General features: G+C 38.4%; 1 protein-coding gene and 1 long non-coding RNA gene across 4 annotated transcripts in view; one reads left to right on the top strand and one right to left on the bottom strand.

Annotated features, from left to right (window-relative positions):
* Slc12a2 (solute carrier family 12 member 2) overlaps positions 1-15939 on the bottom strand; it is a 99780-nt gene extending 83841 nt beyond the window's left edge. For all 3 annotated transcript variants that reach the window (XM_047556818.1, XM_047556817.1, XM_047556819.1), the window contains exon 1: positions 15064-15939. In XM_047556818.1, coding sequence (XP_047412774.1) covers positions 15064-15801 — 738 coding nt within the window. In that variant the 5' untranslated portion in view covers positions 15802-15939. The remainder of the gene's footprint in view (positions 1-15063) is intronic.
* Positions 15940-16573: 634 nt separating this feature from the next.
* The window catches only part of LOC124987539 (uncharacterized), a 101136-nt gene continuing 92443 nt past the window's right edge, over positions 16574-25266 (top strand). Inside the window, exon 1 of the long non-coding RNA XR_007109203.1 lies at positions 16574-16989. This is a non-coding gene — a long non-coding RNA (uncharacterized LOC124987539). The remainder of the gene's footprint in view (positions 16990-25266) is intronic.

Here is a 25266-nt window from a genome sequence, read left to right on the forward strand (position 1 = left end):
CAATTTCTGAAACCCAAGGCCCAACTATACACTTATGCCTTTTTTAGGAAAGCTTGAAAAATAAAAATTATCCACATAAAAATCTTTGGATTTATTAGCATTTTGTTATCATAAATAGTTAAGTCTTGACAGGATTATAGAAAAGAAAAACATTAGTCTGCTTGTTCCAGATATAAAGTTCCTTTGTTTTTCCAACCATAGATCACTTTTCTATTTCTATTAAATTTTCTTGAAACTTCTTATGCCCCCTCAAACTGATACTTTAATTTGGAAAATCACTGAGTTCTAATTACAGCATTCAATTTGATAAAATTTTACTTTTTTTTTTTTTTTCAAAAAAAAAAAGCTATTTTTCTCGTAACGGACTTTTGGTTTGCTGTCCCCTCTGCCTGTAACGCACTTTGAAGAAGGCTGATTTCTTCTCATCCTTCAGTCTTGGTGTAGCCTCCTCCTTCTCATACAACCCTACACAGTTTCTTATCAGTGTCCTTTTCTCACCTTCATGACACATATAATTATCTTTTTAATGTAGTTTTAAAAATTTTATTGGTAATCTACATAACTCACCTTCACTCCAGTAATATATATTAAATGGAGGCTCTAAAGCAGCACAGACCTTTCCTGTCGCTTTTATCAAAGATATAGTAAATGGCTGGGTGCTGTGGCCCATGCCTATAATCTCAGCAACTCGGTAGGCTGAAGCAGGGGATCACCAAGTTCAAGGCCAGCCTCAGAAACTTAGCAAGGCCCCAAGCAACTTAGCAAGACCCTGACTCAAAATAAAAAATAAATAAACAAAATAAAATAAAAAGGGTTGGGGATATGGATCAGTGGTTAGGCGCCCCTGGGTCCAATCCCCAGTACTACCCCAAAAAAGGGCAACATAGAAATATGAAATATACTAAATGTGGTAAATGAATATTCAGTTTTTATTGTTACTTCTTCATTTTCTAAATATTGCCCTGAAACAGTAGAGTGAAATGAGAAGTATTAGCTCCCAAGTCAGATCTAGGTTCAAGTCCCAGCTGCTATCACTCACTAAGCTATGTTATTTAACTTCTCTGGCCCTCCTTTTCTAAAACCATGAAATGGGGATATTACTTACCTTATACTGTTTCAGAAGACAAAGTGAGAAAATGATTATATAGAATACAAAAATTCTTGTATATTGCTGGTATGAATATCAATTGGTAAAAAAAAAAAAAACTGGGGGGATAAAATGGGCATTATTTGCAACTTGAACAGATGTATACCATTTAACCTAGCAATTCTATTCACAGGTACATCACTAGAGATATATAATACTTCTATAAAGCAGCATACTTATATAAAAATATTCATATCAGCACTGTTTAAAATTATTCCAAACTAAGAACAATCTAAATACCCACAAATGCAGAATAAAGAAAGTATAGTATATTCATACAATGAAAGATAAATGGCAACAAAAATGGATGAGTTACAAATACAGTATAACTGAACGTCATAAGCTAAGAGAGAATAAAAGATAACAGTTGTCAGGCATTGACACAGTAGTCCCAGTTACTCTGGAGGCTGAGGCAGGATGATTGCCTGAGCACTAGTTCAAGACCAAACTGGGCAACAGAGCAAGACACTGTCTCAAACAACAAAACAAAACAATAAATATTTCAGGGCTGAGGATATAGCTCAGTTGGTAAAGTGCATGCCTCACTACACAAAGCCCTGGGTTCAATCTCCAGCACCACAAAAATAAAGAATTAATTAATTAATAAAAAATGAATATTCCATTTATGTAAAGTTTTAAAGGAAGCCAAACTAAATTAATAGCCTTCAGGAATATACAAAAAATGTTAAAAAAAAAAAAAAAATCAAAACCAAGACCCAAAGATGTGATCACCATTAAGTCAGGGCAGTGGCTACGTTGAGGGACAATTAGAAAGGGGTGCATAGAGGTACCAGCAAGTATAGTTCTTGATCTGGATGGTGATTACATATGTTTCCACTAAAAAAGTTATACATTTATGCTTCATGTTCTGTTTTTATTCCCAATAAAAGAAGATTCTTTAAAAATTAAGAGAGAATGTTTTAAATACATAGTACATTACCTGACATTAACCTAGTGTTTAGTCAGCTTTTTCACTGCTGTGACAAAAAGATCTGACCAGAAAAATTTTAAAGGAGGAAAGTTTATTTGAGGGCTTATAGTTTCAGAGGTCTTAGTCCATAGAAGCCTGGCTCCATTCCTTGGGGCTCAAGTTAGGTAGAATATCATGAGGGAGGTGTGCAAAGGGAAGCAGCTCACATCATCAGAAAGCAGAGTCTCCACTCAACAGATACAAATATATACCCAAAGTCATGCCCTAATTCCCACCTCCTCCAGCCATACCCTACTGCTTTGGTTACCACTCAGAGGATTAAATCACTGAGTGGATTAAAACTTTTACAGTCCAATTACTGCTCCTCTGAACCTTCCTGCATTGTCTCGTGAGCTTTTGGGGGACACCTCACATCCAAACCATAACACCTAGTAAGAGCTTAAAAACCTTTGGCTATCACTACAAGCAACTAATGAATGATGAATTAGTGCAACTGACCATGTGAGTTTAAAACTGGATGTTAAACAAATTTATAAAAACGAACACTGTAAAACATCATTAATGTAGACTCTACTATACAGCTTCTATATTATAATTTGATACTGGCAAAATTTAAAATTATCTGTATGAATAAAACAAAAGCACTGTTTTTCACATATAAATATGATGTCAACTTCTGCATGGTAGTAATAAAGAACTTATCACTCATGTCATCAGCAAGTTACAGGGTACAGTGCAATGTATGTGGCTTTGAAAACCAATGACTGCACAGCTAGAAATACTTTGCAATTTTTGGGGCACAAAAATATGTACTCAACAAATGATAAACTCCTTCCTTCCCCATTTACCTTAGTGGCAAATGACATATACTTTTATGGAAGCATCTATACTAATGCATTAATACATTTATTTTAAGAATGATTAAGAAATACTAGTCAAAACTTCTGAGCTCAGCATTATTGAAGCAAATTGAATCAGTTTCTGATTGTAAGAAGAGTAGAAAACTTTACTCCAGGGTACTGTTAATATACAAAAATGTATTACTATTTTTGACTGGGAGCTTATTGTTGATTTAAATAAACCCCAAAATCATACACAAAAAATGCAAAAGTTCGCTGAAAAAGCTATTTACATCCTAAAAGCAAACTTTTTGACTAAAACATTAATAAAAAATACTTTATCAAAATTTCTCATAGTTTAATAACAACTGCCATAGTAAGGTAAGCCAGAAATTAATATCCTGAAATACTTGATTGAGCAACTAAGAATATGTGTGCATACATATGTAAATTTGGATGACAAATTGGTGGGCTTATTCTAACAATTGTTCTAACAATTTTTTTTTTTTATCAAGTACTAGCAAATTATATCATCCCAAAACTACCAACATTTCCTATCCGTGCTGTCGGTGATTGGTGTATTCAGTGTAATGCTCCCCATACAGACCACTCTTTCAAAACAAAGTATTGTTTTACAGGAATCCAATCTGCTCTGGTTAACAATGCTCTATTAATATCCAGTGGCATTAATGCAAAGCTCAAAACTCAAGTACCAGAGATAAAAGTGGATGGTGTGACCATGTGACTTTACAATGAACCAAGTCAGAACTGCTGATTGCAGTCAAAGAATTCAGTCCTCTACCTAGCCTATCATGCTCTTTACTAACCATTCAAGAATGAATTACAATAGGATGCATTAAGAGTAACATAATTTGTGCTTTGCTTCAAACTCCACACAACTTCCTAATGCCGACAAAGTAAAAGTTTGAAACATTTTCATTCAAATTGCCAGAAAATTTATACATTCTGGTTCCAATTAATAATACAGCTGTGTGATTTACATTTCAAATCATTGTATTTTAAAATAATAAGAAAAACAAAGTGGGGAAAGAGAAATACATTACTAGCAGCATCTGAAATAGAAGCACCATTTCTAGCATCAGTAGTGGAAAAACAATATGCATGGAAAAACTGATAACAAAAACTACATGTAGTATAAATCTGATACTACCATGCACTTGGTATTTCATGTATTTCTGGTAGGAATAGATAATACATCTCAATAAGTATATCATCTTTCCTGTTTTCAATTAAGGGAACTAAAGTCAGAGATGGGAAGTTCTTCTCCTACATGTCACAGACTATTAAATGGAATAGCCAAGTTTAAAATCCCTAGTTGACAGCTCAACTACATGTGCATGGATACCCAGGACAAATGGAAAATGCAGGAAAAGAGAGAAAATACAAAAGATTTACCTGCATTTGAGTGAGAACATCAGTTAGCTGCTTTTTAACCAAGTATCTTCCCCAATTGTGTGTAGCTTAGATGGCTGACAGTAAAGCCTTACTAGCTTCAACTACCAGAGATCAGAGCCCAAAGTCAGGAGAGGAACTGGAAATTAAGAAGGAACTTCTGGAAAAAGTATAGGGTACATCATCCCTCCCACCCTGCCCCCAGACTGGGGACTGAACCCAGGGAAACTTTACCACAGAACCTTAACCTCAGCCCTTTTTATTTTTTATTTTGAGACAAGGTCTAAGTTGCTTAGGGCTTTACTTTATAAATTGCTGAAGCTGGCTTTGACCATGTAATCCTCTTGCCTCAGCCTCCCAAATTCCTGTGATTACAGGCTTGTGCCACTGAGGCCAGCAAGTTCCCAAATCTTAAGTGGCCACTAAAATGCACAAATGCAGGGAGACCCTCAGGGGCCAGACTAAAAAAGAAGTAGCCAGAAGAATTTCAGAAGGATATATTTTTAAAAACCAACTGAAAGTTACTACAATATGTTAGCTGCATATATAGCTTACTTCCAAACTATTACTAGTTATGCAAATAAGCAGGAAAATGTAACCTATATTCAGGAAAATTGGTTATTAGTAATAAATTCCAAGTGGGCCCTGATATTGATTTCTGGAGACAAAGACTTCATGATAGACACAACAAAATAGGCCCAGTAGAACATGCCTGTGGTCCCAGCTATGGAGGAGAGAGTTGGGAGGATTAGTTAAGCCCAGGAGTTTAACTCCAGCCTGGGACAATATAGCAAGATCCCATCAACATATATACATACATACATAAATACATACATATATACAAACGTATGTAAACACATACACATTCATAAATTTAAATATAAATATAAAGCACTATGACAAGTATGTTCAATAGTCAAAGCTAAATATGATTACCAATGAGTAACAGAGAGGTTATCTCAACAGAGAAATGGAAGATACATTTTAAAAATTAGAAATTCTAGCCAGGCAAGGTGGTGCATGCCTGTAATCCCAGTGGCTAGAGAGGCTGAGGCAGGAGGATTTCAATTTCAAAGTCTCAGTAATTTAATGAGGCTTTAAGCAACTTAGTAAGACAGTAACTCCAAATAAAAAATAAAAAAGGCTGGAGATTTGGCTCAGCAGTTAAGCATCTCTAGGTTCAATCCCTGGTACCAAAAAGAAAACCACATATCTGAAGTGAAGAATTCAGGGCTGAGGCAAGTAGCTCTGTGGTATAGCAATCGCCTACCATGCATGAGACCCTATGTTCAATCCCCCAGAACCACAAACAGAAAAAATGAAATATTTACTAGATGAACTTAACAAAATGGAAAAGGCAGAAGATAAAAGTAGTAAAAAACATTAACTTAAACATCCTAGAAATTTAAATGTAAATCGGACACATGTAAAAAAAAAAAAAACCCTAAGTACAAACTGCTAAGTCAAAGACAATGAGAAAATCTTGAAACAGAAAAAGAACACATCATGTACAACTGTCTGACTTCATACCAGAAATGAGGGAGGCTAGAAGACCCTGGAACAATATGCTCAAAGGGCTGGAAAAAAAAACAAAACACTGTCAACTAATAAGTTTATATCCAGCAAAACTACCCTTCAAAACAGTTGGGTGCAGACTTGTAATCCCAGAGATGGGGAAGGCTGAGGCAGGACAAGTTCAAAGCCAGCCTCAGCAACTTAGTGAGGCCCTAATCAACTTACGAAGATCCTGTCTCAAAATAGAAAACAAAAAGGGCTGGTGATGTGGCTGAGGGATAAAGCAACCCTGAGTTTAATAGTTCAAATCCCAGTTAAAAAAAAAAAAAACAAGTAAAATTAAGACATGTTCAGAGAAATAAAAATTAAGAGAATTTGTCAGCAGCTCACCTCTATCACAAGAATTTAAGGAAGCAGTATCAAATGGAAACACAAATCCCTAGGAAATGAAAAGACATGTGTATGTGTTTATACGTACATATATTCTTTTCTCTCTTTTTTAAAGCTATATGACTGCTTAAGTCAAAGAATACATAAAAAGTATTACTGGGTTTACCATTTACACAACAAGGGTACTAAGGAAAGTTTTCTGCTTTAAGATTCCTATATTTTAGCCAAAGAAATTCAATATTCTCTATTTTATATATAAAATTTGAATTTTTGGAAACTTTAGCTGTGTCATCAACTTCGGAAAAAGTATCCCAGTTGACCGTGTTGAGTTGGCATTGTACAGAAATTAGCAGCCATATTGGTCTAGAAATGTTAAACTTAATTTTTTCCCATTTGTAGAAGGGTAACCCATTGTATTAAGTATGTAAGGTCTTATCTACATGGGTCTGATTACAGAACCTAATAAAGCATTCCCTAAATAATGAAAAAAAATTTATATTCTCTCTAGTAGAGTAAGCACTAAAAAGAAAAATGCAAAGAGATCACTAGGAAGTCAATAGAACTAAATGGAATACTTATAAATTGATCAGCACAAAAGATGGCAGGAAAAGGATTAGAGAAACAAACAGATGAGATAGCTAACTTAATTGTAAGTAAATCACAACAAATGTAAATGAACTAAACAGTATACAGAGGAAAAGGCAAGTTACGGAACATGTACTTGAGAGTAGTTTACAAATATTCACCTAAAGAGAAGATTACTATAGGTGATATACAAAACTTTCATTACTTATTTACTACTGAGTGCATATTTAGTGCTTGATGGGAAAAGTGGGATATAAAATTATAGTTTAAAAATTTACACAAAGGAGCTGGGGATGTAGTTCAGTGGTTCAGTGCTTGTATCCATAAGGCCCTGAGATTTATCCCTCAATCCACAAAAACAAATATACATAAAAATGCTAAAATGTTAAGGGTTTGATGTTATTTTCTCTATTTTCCAAACTCGCTCTATTATTTTTCTCTCCATAATAAAAAAACAATAATCATCTTCTTATGGTCTGGATTCAGAATGTCCCCCAAAGTTTCATGTGTTACAGACTTGGTCCCCAGTGCAGCAATGTTCAGAAGTGGGCTTTTGGGGAAGGAATTAGGATACAAAGAGTGTTAACTTCTCTAACCTCATCAATGGATTATTCACTGACAGATTCACAGATGAATACACTATTGGGAAGTGATGGAAAATAAGGGAGGTGGGATCTTGGGGGTGTGCCTTTGGGAACTATATCTTGTCCCTGGCCACTTCCCACCCCCACTCCCTAGCTACATTACATGTGGTTTCCTATACTATGCCTTTCTGCCATGCTATTCTACATCACCTCACATGCAAAGTAATGGCGTCAGTTGACCATGGATTAAAATCTCTGAAACCAGGAGCCAAAATAACTCTCCTCCTTTGTTTCCTCAGCTGTTTTGTCACAGTGACAAAAGGCTAATTTACACATTTTAAGTACATTTCCCCTTTAAGACACATCTTTGCAAATGCTTTAAGCATACAATCTTTGTGATATTTTTAATTTAAACTAAAATTCTGAGACTAAAACTGTGGACTAAAGAAAATCAAATTGATATTTTAATTTCCAAAGAAATTCTTCCTATGAAATCGAGAATAATTTATTATAAAACTTGATTTCTAAAACAGTAAAGCTGAAATGTTTATGCCTGTAACCATTAAGCTGTGTATGACACATGTATCAATACACAATAATTTCAAATGAGTTCATCAGGAGTTAAACTCAACAATTATTACTTGTAAGTCTGACTTCTATAAGGGATTTTAATAGGCCACTTTTTAAAAAAATACATGTTTTCCTTAATACCTCACCTTCCCTAATATCCTATGTCTGCCACTTACGTGCTATGAAACTTCAGTTAAATTGCTTCTAATCTGGGTTTGTCTATTTGTAAAATACCTGGTTTGCAAGGTTGTGCCTAGCCTAGAGAGAGCTTCTGAACATGGCACATATTTAATAATTAGTAACAATTCAATTCAGGATATAGTTATCTAAAAGTTAAAACCAGATCTCTAATAGTTATTACTTGTCTATTGCCTGTCTATATTAGAGTATCTCAAATTTGAAATCAACACAAAGAAAACAATGATGTACTTCTTCTATCATAGGGACAAAATTCTACATTTTTATCATGTATTACAAAGTTCTACACTACTAAGTCCTCACTACTCTCCCATCACCTGTCTCATCACTTCAGTTTTGATGACCTTTAACACAAACATATTCCCATCTCAGTGTCTTAGTGTATACTCCCGTGTCTTGAATGGTCTTCCTGATTTTTGCATGATGTTGTGGTTTAGACAGTAGTCACCTTCCCAAAAGTTCATAGGTAAGACTATACAAGAACAGTCAGAGGTAAAATGATCAAGTTATGAGTCTTAACAATCAATGTATTAAACTACTTGAATGGGTTAACTGGTGGTAACTGTAGGAAGGTAGGGTGTGGCTGGAGGAGATGGGTCACCAGGGCTATGCCTTTGGGGCTCATATTATTGAGTGTGTTGAGCTGAGTGCTATTGTGCTTCCTGATTGCCATGTCCTAAGCTGCCTTCCTCTGCCACATCCTTCTGCCATGATGTTCTACCTTGCCTTGGGCTCAGAGTAAAGGTCCTGGTCATCTATAAACTGACATTTCTGAAACCCTGAGCCCCAAATAAACTTTCCCTCCTCTAAAATTGTTCTTGTCAGGTCTTTTGGTCAAAATGATGAAAAAGTTGACTAAAACACATGGGATGATCTCTCACTCCCTTCTAGTATCTGCTCCCATGTCAAAGAGGCCTTCCTCAACTACTCTAAAACACCACCATCACAGTCATTTCTATCCTAGCCATCTTTTTCTTTATCCTGCTTTAATTTCTTCACAGTACTACATCTGATCTATTTGTTTATTGTCTCCTACAACTAGAATGAAAGCCCCATGACTTTGTTTTGTTCACTGCTATATCCCCCAACTTCTAACAGTGCTGCTGTTGATGATCAGGAAGGATTTGATGAATAAGAGAATTCACATTCATCTCAATTCAGCATGGAACCAACTTGATTAGTACTATGGACTTCCCAAACACACATATGAAACATAATTAAGAATCACTGAAAGCAAAGACACTTAATCTATAAAAACCAAGAAATTCAATTTTGGTGCTTTAAGTTCCAGTCTCATAGGACTGGAACGCAAGTACATATAACGAAGACATCGATTATGATTAGAAGCATAAAGATATTTTTGCCATATTTTATATTCCCAATTTTTAAAAAATTGATTATTTATATGCAGTGCTGAGGCTTGAACCATAGATGGGCCTCACACATGCCAGGCAAGCACTCTACCACTGAGCCCCATACCCCCAAATTTATTTTTCCTTCTACCCAAGCAGTCAGTTGGTATGTATTTAGGGAATGTATCTGGTTTGTGTTAAGACAGACTTCAGTGGCCACTGGCATGGATTTAGCAGCCTGTAACAAAACTGTAAAACAAGACAAATCTGACTTTGCCCCACACAAATATTTCTTATAAGGGTCCCAGCTTTACTAAGTCTGGAAACTACTCCTAGACACCTCCCCATATGTGACATATTCTTATTCCTCTAGGGTGACCTTCAAGGAATCAAGCCATATCCTGAAGTAATTAGTAGGGTGTAGAATTTCTTCTCCAGAATCAACACCACCCACCCAGAGAAGGTGTTACCACAATTGTTTAGTGTTAAGAAAGGCCAACCCTGATCCCTTCAGGGAACAAATCTTTTAAGTGCCTATTCTCCATATGGAAATAAATGAGGCAAAAGCTCAGATTCCAGTTAAAGAGTTAGTTGCAGTATCAATTACATCACCCTAGGTATTCCTTATTTCTGTTATGTAATCATTCAACTCAGGGTGTGGAGGTGAAGGGGTGTTGGTGACATCTCCACCTCAACATCCCTGCCAGACTTACAGCAAGTCTGGGTAGTAGGAAAATAAGAAAGAAGAATCTGGAGACATACTCTTTTTGCCTTAGAGTCAGAAAACTCAAGAGTGAAATCCAGCTCTACTACTTTTAATGAGTGGCTATTAAGCAACATCTTCAGTTTCCATGAGACCACTTACTTTATCATAAGCAAAATGTGTCATAAGTAATTAAATGAAAAACACCAACAACCTCAAAGAAACATTAAAAATAATACAGTTGCCTTCTTTACCTTTCCCCTTTATTAATGAGAAAGGCAAAAACAGGCCATGTACAATGACTCGATATAACATTAGCAAAAGATTCCCAAGTCTAGGCCTAAGAACAAATGCAAAAGCAGTGCAACCTTTAAATAAAAGAAAGCTTTAATAATGCTTTAGGGTTGGGGTATAGTTCAGTGGTAGAGCACTTTAAATCTAGTAAGAGCTAGTATGGATGTTCATCACTCCACTCTTCCATGCTTGATAATCACACATGTTAAAGTCGTTCATCAAATACTTCACTGTTACTCCCCACTTTTTTATTTCTTCCTATAGAAGCAGAAATCGCTACTTTGGTTTTACTTTTTGCAGTTTTGAAGAATTTCTACCTTCTTTAAAACTCTCTTCTCTCTAGGCATGGTAGTGCATCCCTATAATCTCAGTAGCTGGAGAAGTGAGGCAGGAGGAGGGTAGCAAGTTCGAGATCAGCCTCAGCAACTTAAGAGGGCCCTAAGCAACTTAGTAAGGCACTGTCTCAAAATAATTTTTTTTTTTTTTTTTTTTTTTTTTTTTTTTTTTTTAAAAAGGGCCGGGATGTGGCTCAGTGGTTAAGTGCCCCTGGTTTCAATCTCCAGACAGCTATTTGTCACAAGTCTGGCAACTCAATATCACACCTTTAAGTGTTCTGAATATCCAGTCCCTATTCTCTTTCCTACCCATTTTCCCTAAACACTTTTGTCTATGACTGTTAAATCTATATACATACACACACACACACACACTCTATATAGACACCTATATGTACATAATTTTTTTTGTCCTCCTCCCAATGACTCTTTAGAATAAGAATGTCCTACAGTCTATTCAAACAATTCCTTCTCTCCATCACTCCAAATCTATTATTCCTCCTCCCATCTTTCCTACCTCAGGCAACAGTACCACTACCTATTCAGTTACTCAAGTTCAAAAAACCTGGGAGTCAGTTTCTCTCTCTCCTGCATTCAATTCAGTCACATCCAATTGGTTCTGTCAACAACTCTTATTATCTCTCAATGAGTCCTCTGTGACAGTTTTGACTCTCCCTGCTTTCATTTTTCCCTTACCAATCCACTCTACTCCCAGCAGCCAGCAAAGTGGATCATGGTGCTCCCTCACACATAATCCTTCATAGCTTCCCATTACATTTATAATTACACTAGCTTTTTGTTAGGTCTTTGAACATATCACAATTTTTTACCTCACTATCTTTACATATGCTGTTTGTCTAGTCTTTTCACCCTATCATCAGGTTCATTCAGGTTCCAGCACCAATGTCACACTTATACCTTCCCAAAACCCAACTGAAATTAGGTTCTACTATATCTTCACTAGCAAAGTTTACTGTTCTTTCATAGTACTGAAAAAAATAAGTTTGTAACTATGTTATTTGTTCAACTACTTGGTTAATGTCTGTCTAGGCAGAAGCCCTATTTGTTTTGCTAATCACTGCATTATCCTTCATCCCATGATATCATAGCCATGTAGACAACATCTAAGACATCCCTTCTCCCACAAAATATTTGATAAAATAGAGACCTCATGAATCTTGTCCTACGATGGCTGCCTAACACAGTAAGATACACCAAGGATATTTGTTCCTACAGCTGAACATTTAGGCAAAGTACTTTTAAAAGATCAGTGCTGAGTAACAAAAGAAATTCAAGTGAAAGACAATATAAATCTTTTTCCTAACAAGTTTTTGGAGCACTTACCTTTGCCTTCTTCCATAGTTCCTAGCAGAGTTAGATCCATGATAGAAACTAAAGCATTTAGTGACCAAAGAAGAGTATTAACAATCAAATGCTAGAATTAAATGTTACAGAAATTCTCAATATTTTAACTTGCTAAGGAATAGAAACATTAGAGAACGTTTTACAGAGTTAGAAGTCAATCTAGTTGTTGGAACAACTTTTGGGAATCTAGACAACCCATTTTATCACCACTCCCTTGCCTGCCCCTCCTTCAACAATGGTGTTCAGCCATATTTGTACTACTTAACATCACATCTATTTCTTTAACCCATATGCTAAAATTCTAAGCAACTTATTTTTAATATGTGTTTATTAGTTTGCCCAACCAAACTCTTCCAGCGTCCAGAAAGAATCTAAGTGAGGACTGAGGATGTAGCTAGTGGTAGAATGCTTGCCTAGCATATGCAAAAGAAGGTAAAAAAAACTAAAACATTAGCCAGGCAGGATGACTCATGTCTGTTAATTCCAGTGGATCTGGAGGCTGAATCAGAAGGATCTAAAGTTCAAAACCAGCTTCAGCAACTTAGTGAAGTCCTAAGCAACTTAGCAAGACCCTGTCTCAAACCAAAAAAGAGATGGGATGTGCTCAGTGGTTAAGCACCTATGGATTCAATCCCTGGTACCAAAAAAGGAAAGAAAGAAAACTAAAGAATTCATTACACCACCTGTTGCATAAAGCAAACTCTAACATTTTAGATAATATATTCATCCCAATGACTTGGAAGGCTGAGCAGGAGAATTACAAAGTTCAAGACCAGTTCCAATCTGTCTCCAAGAAAAGAAAAAAAAAAATCTACGTCTAGCTATATGATATGAATATACATATTCATCTAAAAATGTAGGAATTAAGATAATATAAAATTGATGTCTTAGAGTTTAAATTTTGCCCTTTCTGAAGGGACAATATAAGAGAACAATAACTGCACTAGCCATTATTTTCAGGTGCTGAACATGGCCCTCTATTTTCATTGCACCTTTTCCCTAGTTGAGAAAGCAGAGGCTGAGGGGTTGGATGACTTCTTAAACTATCATACAGCTAACAATACCAATACAAATGCTCTGTTTTTTAGATGCTCTAAATTGAATAAAAACACCAAAAACAAAAATGCAAATACAATCTCAAAATAAATCTAAATTCTTGAAGAATCTGAAATGCTTTGTTACTGACAGAATTTTAAATGAAAAAAAAAAAAAAAAAAAAAAAAAAAACTTCCGGAGCTGAAGAAATGGCTTCTTTTGGAGAGCGCTCGCCTAGCATGCCGAAAGACCGAAGGACCGCGGTTCAAATCCCCTGCCCAGAAGATGACAGAAAAAAAAAAAAAAAAAAAAAAACTAGGAAAAAATTAAAAAAAAAAACTTCCAATTTTAAAGTCTTCCTATAACTTACAGTTTAAATAAGATGGGTCTGATTACTAAACTACTTGCATTTAGTGAAATAAATCTGAAACATAATTGTATTACATTTTCAATAGCAAAAATGCTCCAAGAAAAGGAAAATTACCAACCCCCATATCTACTTTCATTAACACAGATGTGAAGTGCTGAAAAAATATCTGAAACGCCAGAAGTTAAAATGAAAGAAGTGTTAAGAAATTGTTTTGCTTTTGATATGACAAAATACCACAATGGAACAACAGAAGTAGTATTATCTAAAGCTAAATGATGTCAGGCTTTTAAATAATCAATAAGCTGTCAGAGATGGGACCTATGCAATTATGTCAAACTGAATATTACTTTAACTTTAGGACAAGTACAGTCTTGTATAAAATGAACATATGCAATCAAATAATAAAATCCAAAAAGAAATCACATACTTAATAGATTTAAAGTTTTCCACACTATGATCATTTCAATCTATGTGGTATCAACTCTGCCCAAACCAAATTCCATCAATGCAGTCATTATACACTTGTAAAGCAGACTTCAAGTAATTCCCACCCATAAAAAAGTTAAACATTAACCTAGTCTCAAAAGCATCAATGTTATTTCAAAATAATGTGAACCCTGAACAAATGTCTAATGGGCTCTTAAAAAATATAATTACTGAAGTCACCAACAAGTGTAAGGGCATGGTTTTTGCTTTATAAAGTATGACTGCTTGTGCAAAAACTCTAGACGGTCTTTCTGAACATTCTCTAGAGAAAATCAATTCTCCTGTCCCCTCTCCTTTTTTTTTTCTTTAATGACTCGTTCGTTTGCCAATTTTTTCTGATAAAGCCCTCTCCCAAAAGGTTAACAAAAAAATTAATTTGCGCCATTATCAGGAATGTCATATCCCAAGATTCAAGATTCCTATAATCCTTTGAACATTCAAGATTGCAAAATTTTGAGCTTAATAATTCATAGACCACAAACACAACCTATTAAGATTTTCCTTCAAACACCACCAACTCAAGGGATCTCTAATGGGTGTACATAAGCCTTACACTGCAATCTAAAAGGACAGATGGTAGGTGCTCTCCGCCCTCTCCCCAGAGAAATCCTCACCTAAACCTCCTGCACACTCCCTTCTCAGGGCCTACAAACACAACTGTAAACTCGGAGAGGTGGTAATTGTCCAGCGTGGGTGAGAAAGACAGTGTACACGGTGTAACTGGACGGGGAAGGCTGTTAAATGCAGCCTCTCCAGTATCACGTAACCAGCCTAACCCGCTGCAAACTTTTAAGAGATTAAGTTACATTCCACTGCAATTCCACCCTTGACAGCTGAATCCAGAGATGCCAGAGGGCCAGGCGGTCCATTCCCGCCACCTCACCCAGGAGAGTCAGTGGCCACATCCTGCGGTCAGCACGCACCAGAGGATGGGAGGTGGGGAGAGCTCACCTTTTCCAGCTCGTCGTGGAGCTCTGCCAGGCTGGGCCGGAGCAGCTTCTCGCCCAACTGCGCGGCTGTGTGCCGGTAGTGGTCGATCCTGGGCACAGCGTCCATGGTGTTGTGGCCGAAGGTGCGCAGGTAGTAGGTGTTGGTGTGGGTATCATAGTAGTAGTGCTGGTGGTGCCCACTACCGCCACCCGAGTGCAGACTGCTGCCCTCGCTCAGCACTGTGTCCCCGCCGTTCTGGAAGCTCACGTTGGGCCCATCGCCTCCGACCCCCGCCGCATCCGACAGGCTGTCGTCCGCAGACGAGGAGGCAGCCGGGTCCACGAAGTTCACGCGGAAGCGGCCCTTGGCTTCCTCGCTGCCCTTAGCCGGCCCGCTCTCACCGCTGGCTTTCCCGTCCGCTGGGGTCTCCTTGCCCCCTGCCCCAGCTCCAGCCGCTGCGGCTGCGGCTGCTGCGGCCGCGGCCGCCGCCGCGGCCCGCCCAGCGTTCTCGGAAACTAGGTCCACCTGGAAGCGGCTCTGGCTCGGGGTGGGCCCCAGGGGTCTCCCCAGCCCGTCCCCGGCCGCGGCAGCGCCCTCACCGCGGACCCCGCCGCCGCCCCGGCTCGCAGCCGCAGCATCCTCCGGCACCGAGGGCACCGCTGTGCCCGGCAAGTCCACCACGGCCGCGGCCAGCGGCGTCTCCCCGACCCCCGCCAGCCTCGGGGCGCCGGAGGAGGGCGCCGTGGGCCCCGGCTCCATCGCCGCCCGACCCTCGGCGGACCTGAAGAGTCTGGCGAATGTCGCGGGCTGTTGCGCGCCTCCGCGACCCTGACCCGCAGTGGCTGCGGCTGCAAGGTAAGGCGAGGAAGCTGCTCTCCCAGCCAGCCACTCGCCCGGGCGGGAACGTCAGCCGCCAGCACCCGAGCCAGGCGCGAGTGCTGGGGCGCTGGGCGGTCCGCTGTTTAAAGGCTCGGCGGGGCCGCAGCGGCGGCTCCGGCTGCAGCACGCGGGAGGCGGGGCCCGAGGCTCCTCCGCCCCTCAGCCCGCCCACCCGCGGTCCCGCAGTGGCGCGCGGCAGACGCTCCCTCAGCGCCGCGGCCCTCCCGGGTTCCCGCGCGACCCCACGCGAGAGCCGCCCTCGTGAGGGTGGCTTTTGGCCTCTCGGCGTCGGCCTCCGGCAGCGCTAGCAGCGCGACAACGGGGCAGGCGGAGCTACACGCCGCCTCACCGCGGTGGCCGGGAAGATCTCCGCGCCGCTACCTCCTCTTCCGTCGCCCTCCTCCCACCTCTCCACCCTCCCCCGCCGCGCTCGGCGAGGAAGAGGAGCGGGCCCCCCGGCCGCCTCCCTCTCCCCGCCCCAGAGCTGCGCGTCAGCGGGCCGGCAACTCAGGCCAGAGGCCACGGACGGCGTGCGGGCCCCGGAACGTTGGTCGCGGATGCTACCTCGGCAGCTGCCACCACAGCGACGGCTTCAGGGATTCTTCTCGTTTTTCTTTTTCCTTTTTTTTTTTTTTTTTTCTTTTAATTCTGAGCTCGCAGTACTTGGGCTAGGCTAGCGAAATCTCGCGAGATGCTGCAGGGCTACTGAGCCGCTTCCCCTCAGGCGCATGGTACCCGAGGCCCGGCTGCTGCTGCTGCCGCTGCCCGCCGGCGCGGTTCCCGCGGTGATGCTGGGGACTTTCCTGTGGGGCCCGCGGGCGCTTCCGGAGGCACTAGCCAGTGCGTCCCTGGCGAGGCCTGCTCGGGGCTTTGACCGCCCGCTGCTCCCTGCTCTCACTTGGGCCCTGAGCCTGAGGAAAGACAGCTTCCCTCCTTGCGGCCTCTTAGCCTGACAACCAGGCAACCAGGCAGTGAGATTTGCATTATCAGAGATTAATTCCAGTCGTGATGCAGCGGGTGTGTCCAAACTTCCAACTACACTTTTATTTTAAAGACTGATATTTGAAGGTGAGAAAGGAGCTTAGTTGTAATATTGTTTAAAGACGATTCTTAATTTAAATGATAGGCACTTAGTTCTCAATACCGGGGTGACTGCAGTAATTAACAGTGGGACTTTCATGGTTTGGGTAGTAAAGAATTACTCGGTTTTAACAAACAATATGGTACTCTTATGCTCTGGAATCCTCAATTTTTTTTTCTTATGTAAAAAATAGGGGAAAATAACTATTTTCCAACTTCTTTTAGCTTTGGAATCAACAAAACCAATATAGTTCTACCCAAACCCCAAGTAAAAACAGTGAATGGCAAAAGAGGCTTCCTCTGATTGCTTGCCTTTTTATTATATTATTACTACACTTATGGATTTTTAGATTTTAGTTATGGGGAGTAATACCCATCTCGTTGGACCCTTGAAGCATGATCCTCATTAGTCTCAGACTTTGCAAAACTGAAAATACTGCGAATAAAAGCAGCCAGGTAATTTGCAAAACATTGTCATGGTCATGATCTTATTTGACCTTGATAACTTATCAGATCATTTTATTGTCTGTATTTTAAAGAGGGAAATAGAAAAGAAGAGCTCTTGGATTGTGGTGACAGGCTTCTAAAGCCCATCCCAGAAGAGGCAGAAGATCAGTGTCCTTTTAGCAGTGCAGTTTTCTACTAGGGTAATTGTTACCCTAGTTGGTCTGTATGGTAGCATTCAGCTCTAAAGCTAATTGCTGGCTGTTGGAATTCAACATTAATTAAGCTGAACAAAAGTTGAGTGCCTACTATGAGCTGTTCTGTGTTTGAGGGATTTGGAGGTAAGCAAAACAAACAGTCCCTTCTCCTGGAGCTCATTCCAGTGAGAGAAAACATAAGGTAAATATATTAAAAAAAAAAAAAAAAAAAAAAAAAAAAAAAAAAAACCTGTATCAGAGGAATGAGTTCTAAGGAAAAGAAAATGGGATATGTGTGAGATAGAGAGTGGTAAAATTTTAAATAGGATGGTTTCATTGAGAAGGTGACATTTGAGTAAGGATGTTAATGATATAAATATTTGGGAAGGATTGTTCCCAAGCAAAGGAAGAGTAAAGTCCCAAAGGTGGGAATATGTCTGAAATGTTCATGGAATTGCATGTAGGCCAGCCTGACAGGAGCTGCTTTAAAAAATGGGAAGAATCAAAGGCAATTATGTCAAAGTTTGGGGATGTGGAACATGATAGACTAAGATGTGTAGGACCTTTTTGGCTATTGGATATACTTTGACTTTCTCTGAGTGAAATAATGTTTTAGTGAACTCAGGTTTCCCTGACAAAAGACCAGAGACTGAGTAGCTTACACAAGGGAAATTTATTTTCTCACAAGTCTTGAGGCTGAAAAGTCCAAGATTGGGGTCCCACCATGGCTGGCTTCAGGTTAGTTCTCTGGTTTGTAAACAGCCTTCTCAGGGTATCCTTACCTAATGGACTCTGGTGCCTCTTCCCTTTCTCATAAGGGCACTAGTTCCATTGGATCAGGGCTCCACTCTTATAACTTCATTCAACTTTAGTCACCTCTTTAAAATGGCTGCCCCCAACAGTACCTATCTGGAAATGTATGGCTTCAATATGTTTAGGTGACCCAATTCAGTCCAGAGCAGATGGCAAGTCCAAGATTTTCAGTAGAGAAATGAAATGAACTGACAGTTTTGTGCTGGATAATGACATTTTAGGAAGATATTCCCACAAGATCATAATGGAACCAGAAAAAATTCCTAATATTTTCACTTTAGTTTTTCTGTATTTACATATGTTTATGTAAACAGACACCATTGTATTAACAATTGCCTTAAGTATTTAGTACACTGATAATGCTGTACAGGTTTTTAGCCTAGGAGCAAAAGGCTGTACCACATAGTGTAGGTGTGTAATAGATAAACCATCTAGGTTTTGGTAATTATACTTTGGTGATTGCATGTGACAAAATAACCTAACAATGTATTTCTCCTATTGAATCTCTGTTGGTAAGTGACACATGATTGTATTTAAAGGATCTAACGGCCATGTTGCAAATAGGCAAGAGAGTAAGTGGCAAGGAAAGAAGCAAGATTTGTTAAGAGGTATTGCAACAATCCAGAAAGTGATGGTATGGCTTATACTATAGAACGTCCAGTGGGAAGGGCACTGAGTGGTTGAATTCTGGGGAGACTAGAATTTGGGGATGGATGTGGAGTGTGAAAGATTTCAAGGGAAGAATAGTGTTGCTCTTTTCTGAAATGAAAGAGAAGGTGAAAGGAACACATTTGGGATGAGTGACAGGAACTCAGTTGGCAATGTCTTTTGGCGGAACCACTTTTTGGCATTGATCTGAAGGACACTTAGCACCAAACTGTAACTTGCAGGAGGTTTCAAACAAGGGAAATACTGTGGATAAAAGCCCTCATGGAGTGAATATGGCATATAAGGATCTCGAAGTCACTTTGGTTAAAGCATAGGGATTACAGGGCAAGATTTATTCTAAAAACCCCATAAAACTATTAATGGGTTTCAAGGGAGACAGAGGGGTACATGTTCAGATTTACTTTTACTGAAACTCTCTCTAGTTAAATTGTATACAGAAGAGTGGAGGAGGAAGACTAAGCAAGATAAGGCATGACACAATTTTAGTAATCTAGTCATAAGATGATAATAATAGCTAACATTTGCAGAGAATTTATGTCCTGGATACTGAGCAAAACTGTAGATTCATAATCTTACTTAATTCTTATAACACTATGAAGAAAATCGAGGATCACCCCTATTTGTAGGATGAAAACCTTGGCTAAGTAAAAATGTAATTCCAACATTTCATGACTTAAGACCTACAAAGGACAGATAAAAGGAGTAGCCTGAAAGATGAGGAAACCACTGGGTATGGTGGGGCATGCCTGTAATCCCAGTAGCTCTGGAGATTGTGGCAGGAGGATTGCAAACTTGAGGCCAGCCTCAGCAACTTAGCAAGAACCTGTCTAAATAAAAAGGCATGGGAATATAGCTCAGCGGTAAAGTACCCCTGTGATCAATTTCTGGGACCAAAGGAAAAAAAATAAGAAAACCATATAAAGGCATGTGGAAGTAGAATCAGCAGTGTTATATTGGGCCAAGAAGCATAAAAAGATGAGAGTTGAAGACATATTGAATTTAGTAACATATATAAGTCAATAGAATGGGAGAGGGTGGAAAGACAGGACCAGAAGAACTAATTAAAATATACTCAAGAAACTTGTAGAAACACTGTTAGGAGGTCTTCTTTACTTAATGATTAGCACTCATTTGGTTATCAGATGCCAATTTAAAAACTAACCATCATGAGAACAAACTCATTGTCAGTATTGTGGTGGAGGACCCCATTTATTTTTCTCTTTTACCAAAAGATCAGCTTTAGACAGTGTATGTATTGATGAATTTAATACTGTGTACTGAATATACTTAGATTTTAGTACTAGACAGGACTTAGGTTGTTGTTATTCTAAGACTCTTATTTCACTGATAAAATATCGTAAAGATGTAAATTAAGTTAGATCTACAGTTTCTCATATCTGTAGCATTAGAACATGTAAGGTTCAAAACCAGGTAGAACTTTTTGTTTAAAATCAGTATTTTTAATTCTTTTTAGTTATACATGACAGTAGAATGTATTTTGACATATCATACATACATGGAGTATAACTTCCCATTTTTGTGATTGTTTAGATGTGGAATTACACTGTTCATATCTTCATATATGAACATAGGAAAGTTATGTCCAGTTCATTCTATCTTTCCCATTCCCATCCCCTACCCCCCCCCCTGCTTTGTCCAATCTGGTGTGCATTTTTTGGTTTGTTTATTAAAGCAGTATGTTAAGACATGCAGTGTACAGTGCTGCCATTCTGCCAGGTTATGGTTTTGCATTTATTTAGGTACTGGGGATTGGACACAGGGACGCTTTACCACTGATCTATATCCCCAGGCCTTTTTATTTTCCATTTTAAGACAAGGTCTTGCTAAGTTACTGAGGACCTTGCTAAATTTCTGGGGCAGGCCTGAAACTTAGGACTTTCCTGCTTCAGCCTCCGAAGTCACTGAGATTCTCCTGCCACAGAGCCTAGCTAGTAACCATTTACATTTTTACTAACTGACATTCATCATGAATTAAGTCAGTGGTATTTCCCTTGAGACATTAAGTGATCATCTATCATGGAAAAAAGTTCCTTGGAGAAACTTGTTTTCTTACCTGTCCCAATTACTTTCTTCTTTAATTAAAAATCACAGATTTTAAAGTCAGTGGTGGTATCAATCATTAATTAAAACCTTACTATGCTTTTTTCACTACACAATATTTAAACTCATGTTTCTAATTACGTCTTTATAAAAGACAACCTGAGTTTGTTTTTAATTTAAATTTTTTATGTATTGCTTATCCAAATTGTAAGTTCATGAAAATGCTTTTAAAATAAACCTAGTTTCTTTCCTCATTCCCCATTTCCACCTACACATGATTTGTCATAGAGCTAGTCAAGGAAATCTCTTCCAACTTACGGTCTGTATTTGGAAAGTTATTTTCCTTCTGTACTGATTTATTTTTGTACTTCTAACTATAGGCTGTGAACGTTGAGAAATTTTAGAGTTCACAATTTATCAAATATTAATATATGAAGTAAATACTTTTACATAGTAGCTCTTGAGTACAAACTTGAACACAACCACCAGACTAGATTTAAATCTCAGCTCCACTATTTACTAGTTATGTGACTGTGGGCTAGTGTGATTTCTGTGCCTCAGTTCCCACATCTATAAAATGGAGGATAACAGCAGTAGGGGCCTTGTAGAGTTATAAGATTACATGATTATTATCCTCAAAGTTTAGTGTCTGACACATGGTAAGACCTACTGTTTATAACATTAAATAAATATTTAAAACATTAAATATTTAATTCACAAAAGAAATAGTGCTAAGACAAAACTTTTAAGTAGCTCAGTGGTAGAGTGCCCCTAGGTTCAATGCCTAGTATCCAAAAAAAAAAAAAAAAAAAAAAATTAGTTGTTCTACTTTTGACTCTTTATTTTTAAGAAGAGAATTTTTTCCCTTGTAATAGTCTAATGGTTACATGTTTTTACACCCATAGCATTGGATATGTAATGATCACTCAGATACTTAAAGAATGTGACATTCTTCCTAATGGCTAACCTAAATTATTCTTAAAACAGTTAAAAATTTCTTCTTATTCTTCAGAGATTATGATAACCCATAAAATGTAGGGTAATTTTCAATTTTATTTTATTAATCATTTCCTCTTGCATGTCATTATGGAGCCCAATTTCTAAGTACATAATTATTTTTATTACTTTCTTCTGGACCTTTTCCAAGTAATTTAATCTTCCTTTAAATGTGGGCCAAAACTATTAGGTTCAATATTCCAGTTAAAAAAAAAAAAAACAAACATACTGATGATTAAACAGGTAAAGACAGGTTTTCACAGTTCAAATAATTGTTTTTATTTAACACTTGGCTAACAGATTGGTGGTATAGCTCAGTGGTAGAGCTGCTTGCCTGGCACGTATCAGTCCCTGGGTTCAATTCCCAATGCCACGTACCAAAACAAAACAAAAACAAAAACAAAAAACCCTTAAATAAAAATTTGAGTAGCTCCCTGAGTATTAGCTCTTCTGATTACTCATAAAAAGTTTTTTTTTTTTATATTAACAGGTTTTAATTAAAAGTCCACCTTTTGCAACCAGTGTCTGAAAAAAAATTCTAGAATCTTTATAAAAAATTTCATATCTATAAGTAATTAGATATTTATTTATAATATTTTTCTAATTATAAAAGTAATACATGTTTAATGTAGAAGTCAGGAAAAAAAATGCTGTCACCTCAAAATAACATTTAACTTTTGGTCCTGCTATTATGAAATTATTATATGTTTTGTAATTTTTAAAACATCAATAACATCTTTTCATATATAAAGCTAATGATTATAATGGCTTCATAATATTGCATCATTTAAAATTATAGTTTTACTGAATATATCACATTTTTAAACATTTCTTTCCTTATAAATAAAATCAAGCAATGCATTGTGTATCTCTGTAGGTACATATAAAAATATAATTTTATTTATTTATTTATTTTGAGGAATCTTACTCTGTTGCCCAGCTGGTTTCAAACTCCTGAACTCAAGAAATCCTTTTCTCTCAGTCTCCCCAGTGCTTGAATGGAAATATACCACCATGCCTCATTCTTATGTCTCTCTTCTCAATTGATTTTTCCTTAGAATGAATTCCTAGAGGTGAAATTGCAGGGTATGTATGAACTGAAACTTGGCATATGTTACAAAATGGATTTTCAGAAAAATTACATCAGCTTATCCTATCGGCACTGTTTTTGAAGTACCGGTCTTCTAACCTCATAGAATTGAGTAAGACCTTTCTTGCTTTTTCATCAATTTGTTGTTGTTGTTGTTGTTTTGGTTTTTTTTTTTTAGGTACTAGAGATTGAACCCAGTGAAACTGGAGTTTCTCTGCTTCTGCTGGCAGGTGGGGTCTGCACTAGCTGCAAGCTTTTGAAGCCAAGAAATGTGTTATATCTCTTAACACTCAGGTCATGCCCTCCAGTATTACAGCAAACCCCAGCAACTCACCATCAATTTATTCTTTCTCCTCTGTTCTTATCTAATGAATTCAAAAGATGGATTCCACAGACCTGGATGAATGAGTGTGAGAGTAGGATTTATTCATGTGTGCATAGAAACAGAATTCTCATAGGGCAGGAAGGAACCCAAGAGGGGTTGCATCTGAATGTGCTATCCTAGGGGTTTATATAGCACATGGGTCAGTGTTATTTGTCCAAATGTATACTAATCAGGGTTTGACAAAAATACCAATGCTATTGGTCCAAAAGTATGCTAATTAGTGTTTAGAAAAATACAAACAGTGTTAGCCCTGAATCCTATTTAAGTTTGCCTTCTGTTTTCTCCCAGCTTCTTGGTTAGCTGGAGGTTGAAATCAGTGAATCCCACATACTAGGTTGAATATCTGCAGCTGAAGCAGTGCAAGAAGCAGGTGTATGCACTGGGCTGGGCCAAGCCATGCCTGCATGACAGTTTGGTGTACCTTGGCTCAACTGCAGTGCTGGCCCACTGTGCCTCAGGCCTACACTCCAGCCTACCCAGGTTGTTGCTCTGCTGCTCTACCAATTATTCGGATGCCACTTCTTGGCAGGGTTGATTGAACTGGCTGCGTGGGTTGGCAACCAGGGAGCCATGTCACTAGGGGCATTTTACCAGTGAGTTAAATACATTCCAGTCCTTTTTATTTTTTTATTTGGAGACACATTGTCACTAAGTTGAGGAACCTGACTTCAAACTTAATCCTCCTGCCTCAGCTTCCCCAGTGACTGTAATTATACATGTGTGTGCCACAATTGGGTTGTCCTTTTAGATTTTATTATCCAAAGAAAGTTTCATTTTCAGACCTTTGCTAGTGAACATATACTTTTAAAAGTTTATTAGCAAAGCTCAGTGGTACACCTGTAGTCACAGCTATTCAAAAAGCTGAGATGGGAAGATTGCTTGAGTCCAGGAGTTTGAGGCCAACCTGGGAAACAGTAAGAACTTGTCTCAAAAAATAAAAATAAAAAGTTTATTATTCATTTACATACCTTTATTTCTGAATTGCCTGTTGATGCTTATTGTAGACCTTTACTGTATTGTGGAAGGCTGACTTGTATTCTGTCTTGATTTGGTAAGAAAGTGCAATTATTTATTTATTTATTTATTTGTTGCTTTTACTGTTTTTTTCAGTAGGATGGAGAATTACCTCTTTGTACTTGCCTGCCCCAGCCAAATTGTGAGCACATGACCAAATGAACCAATCTGGCTCTCTGAAGCATTTTGAATTTCAAGTGTTATAAAGAAAAGTTCAAAATTTTTGTTGAAACTATTAGCTTCTTATGTCTCACAAAGGAACTGCCTGCCTGGGGGTAACCCAAGGCCATTGACTGGTTGACGGTAAATACAATTTAGGATCACTCTAAAGGGCCATTCCAGCATAAGCACCCTATAAGAGCAACTGAGGTTTCATCTGCGTTCTCATCATGCATCTGCTTCTCCCTCTATCCAATCCTGCCTTCCTTCCTTCCTTCCTCAGAGATGTATCTCCTGAGAACACTTCCCACCAAACTTGCTGTCCATCACTGTCTACCTCAGTCTATTTCCAAGGTGCTATTTATTTCCAGAAGCAACATTCAGAAAAGATTACACAGTTTTTTCTGCTACTAGGACCCTCTGAAACTACTCTTGCC

This window comes from Sciurus carolinensis, chromosome 6, assembly GCF_902686445.1.
Source record: "Sciurus carolinensis chromosome 6, mSciCar1.2, whole genome shotgun sequence".
NCBI lineage: Eukaryota > Metazoa > Chordata > Mammalia > Rodentia > Sciuridae > Sciurus > Sciurus carolinensis.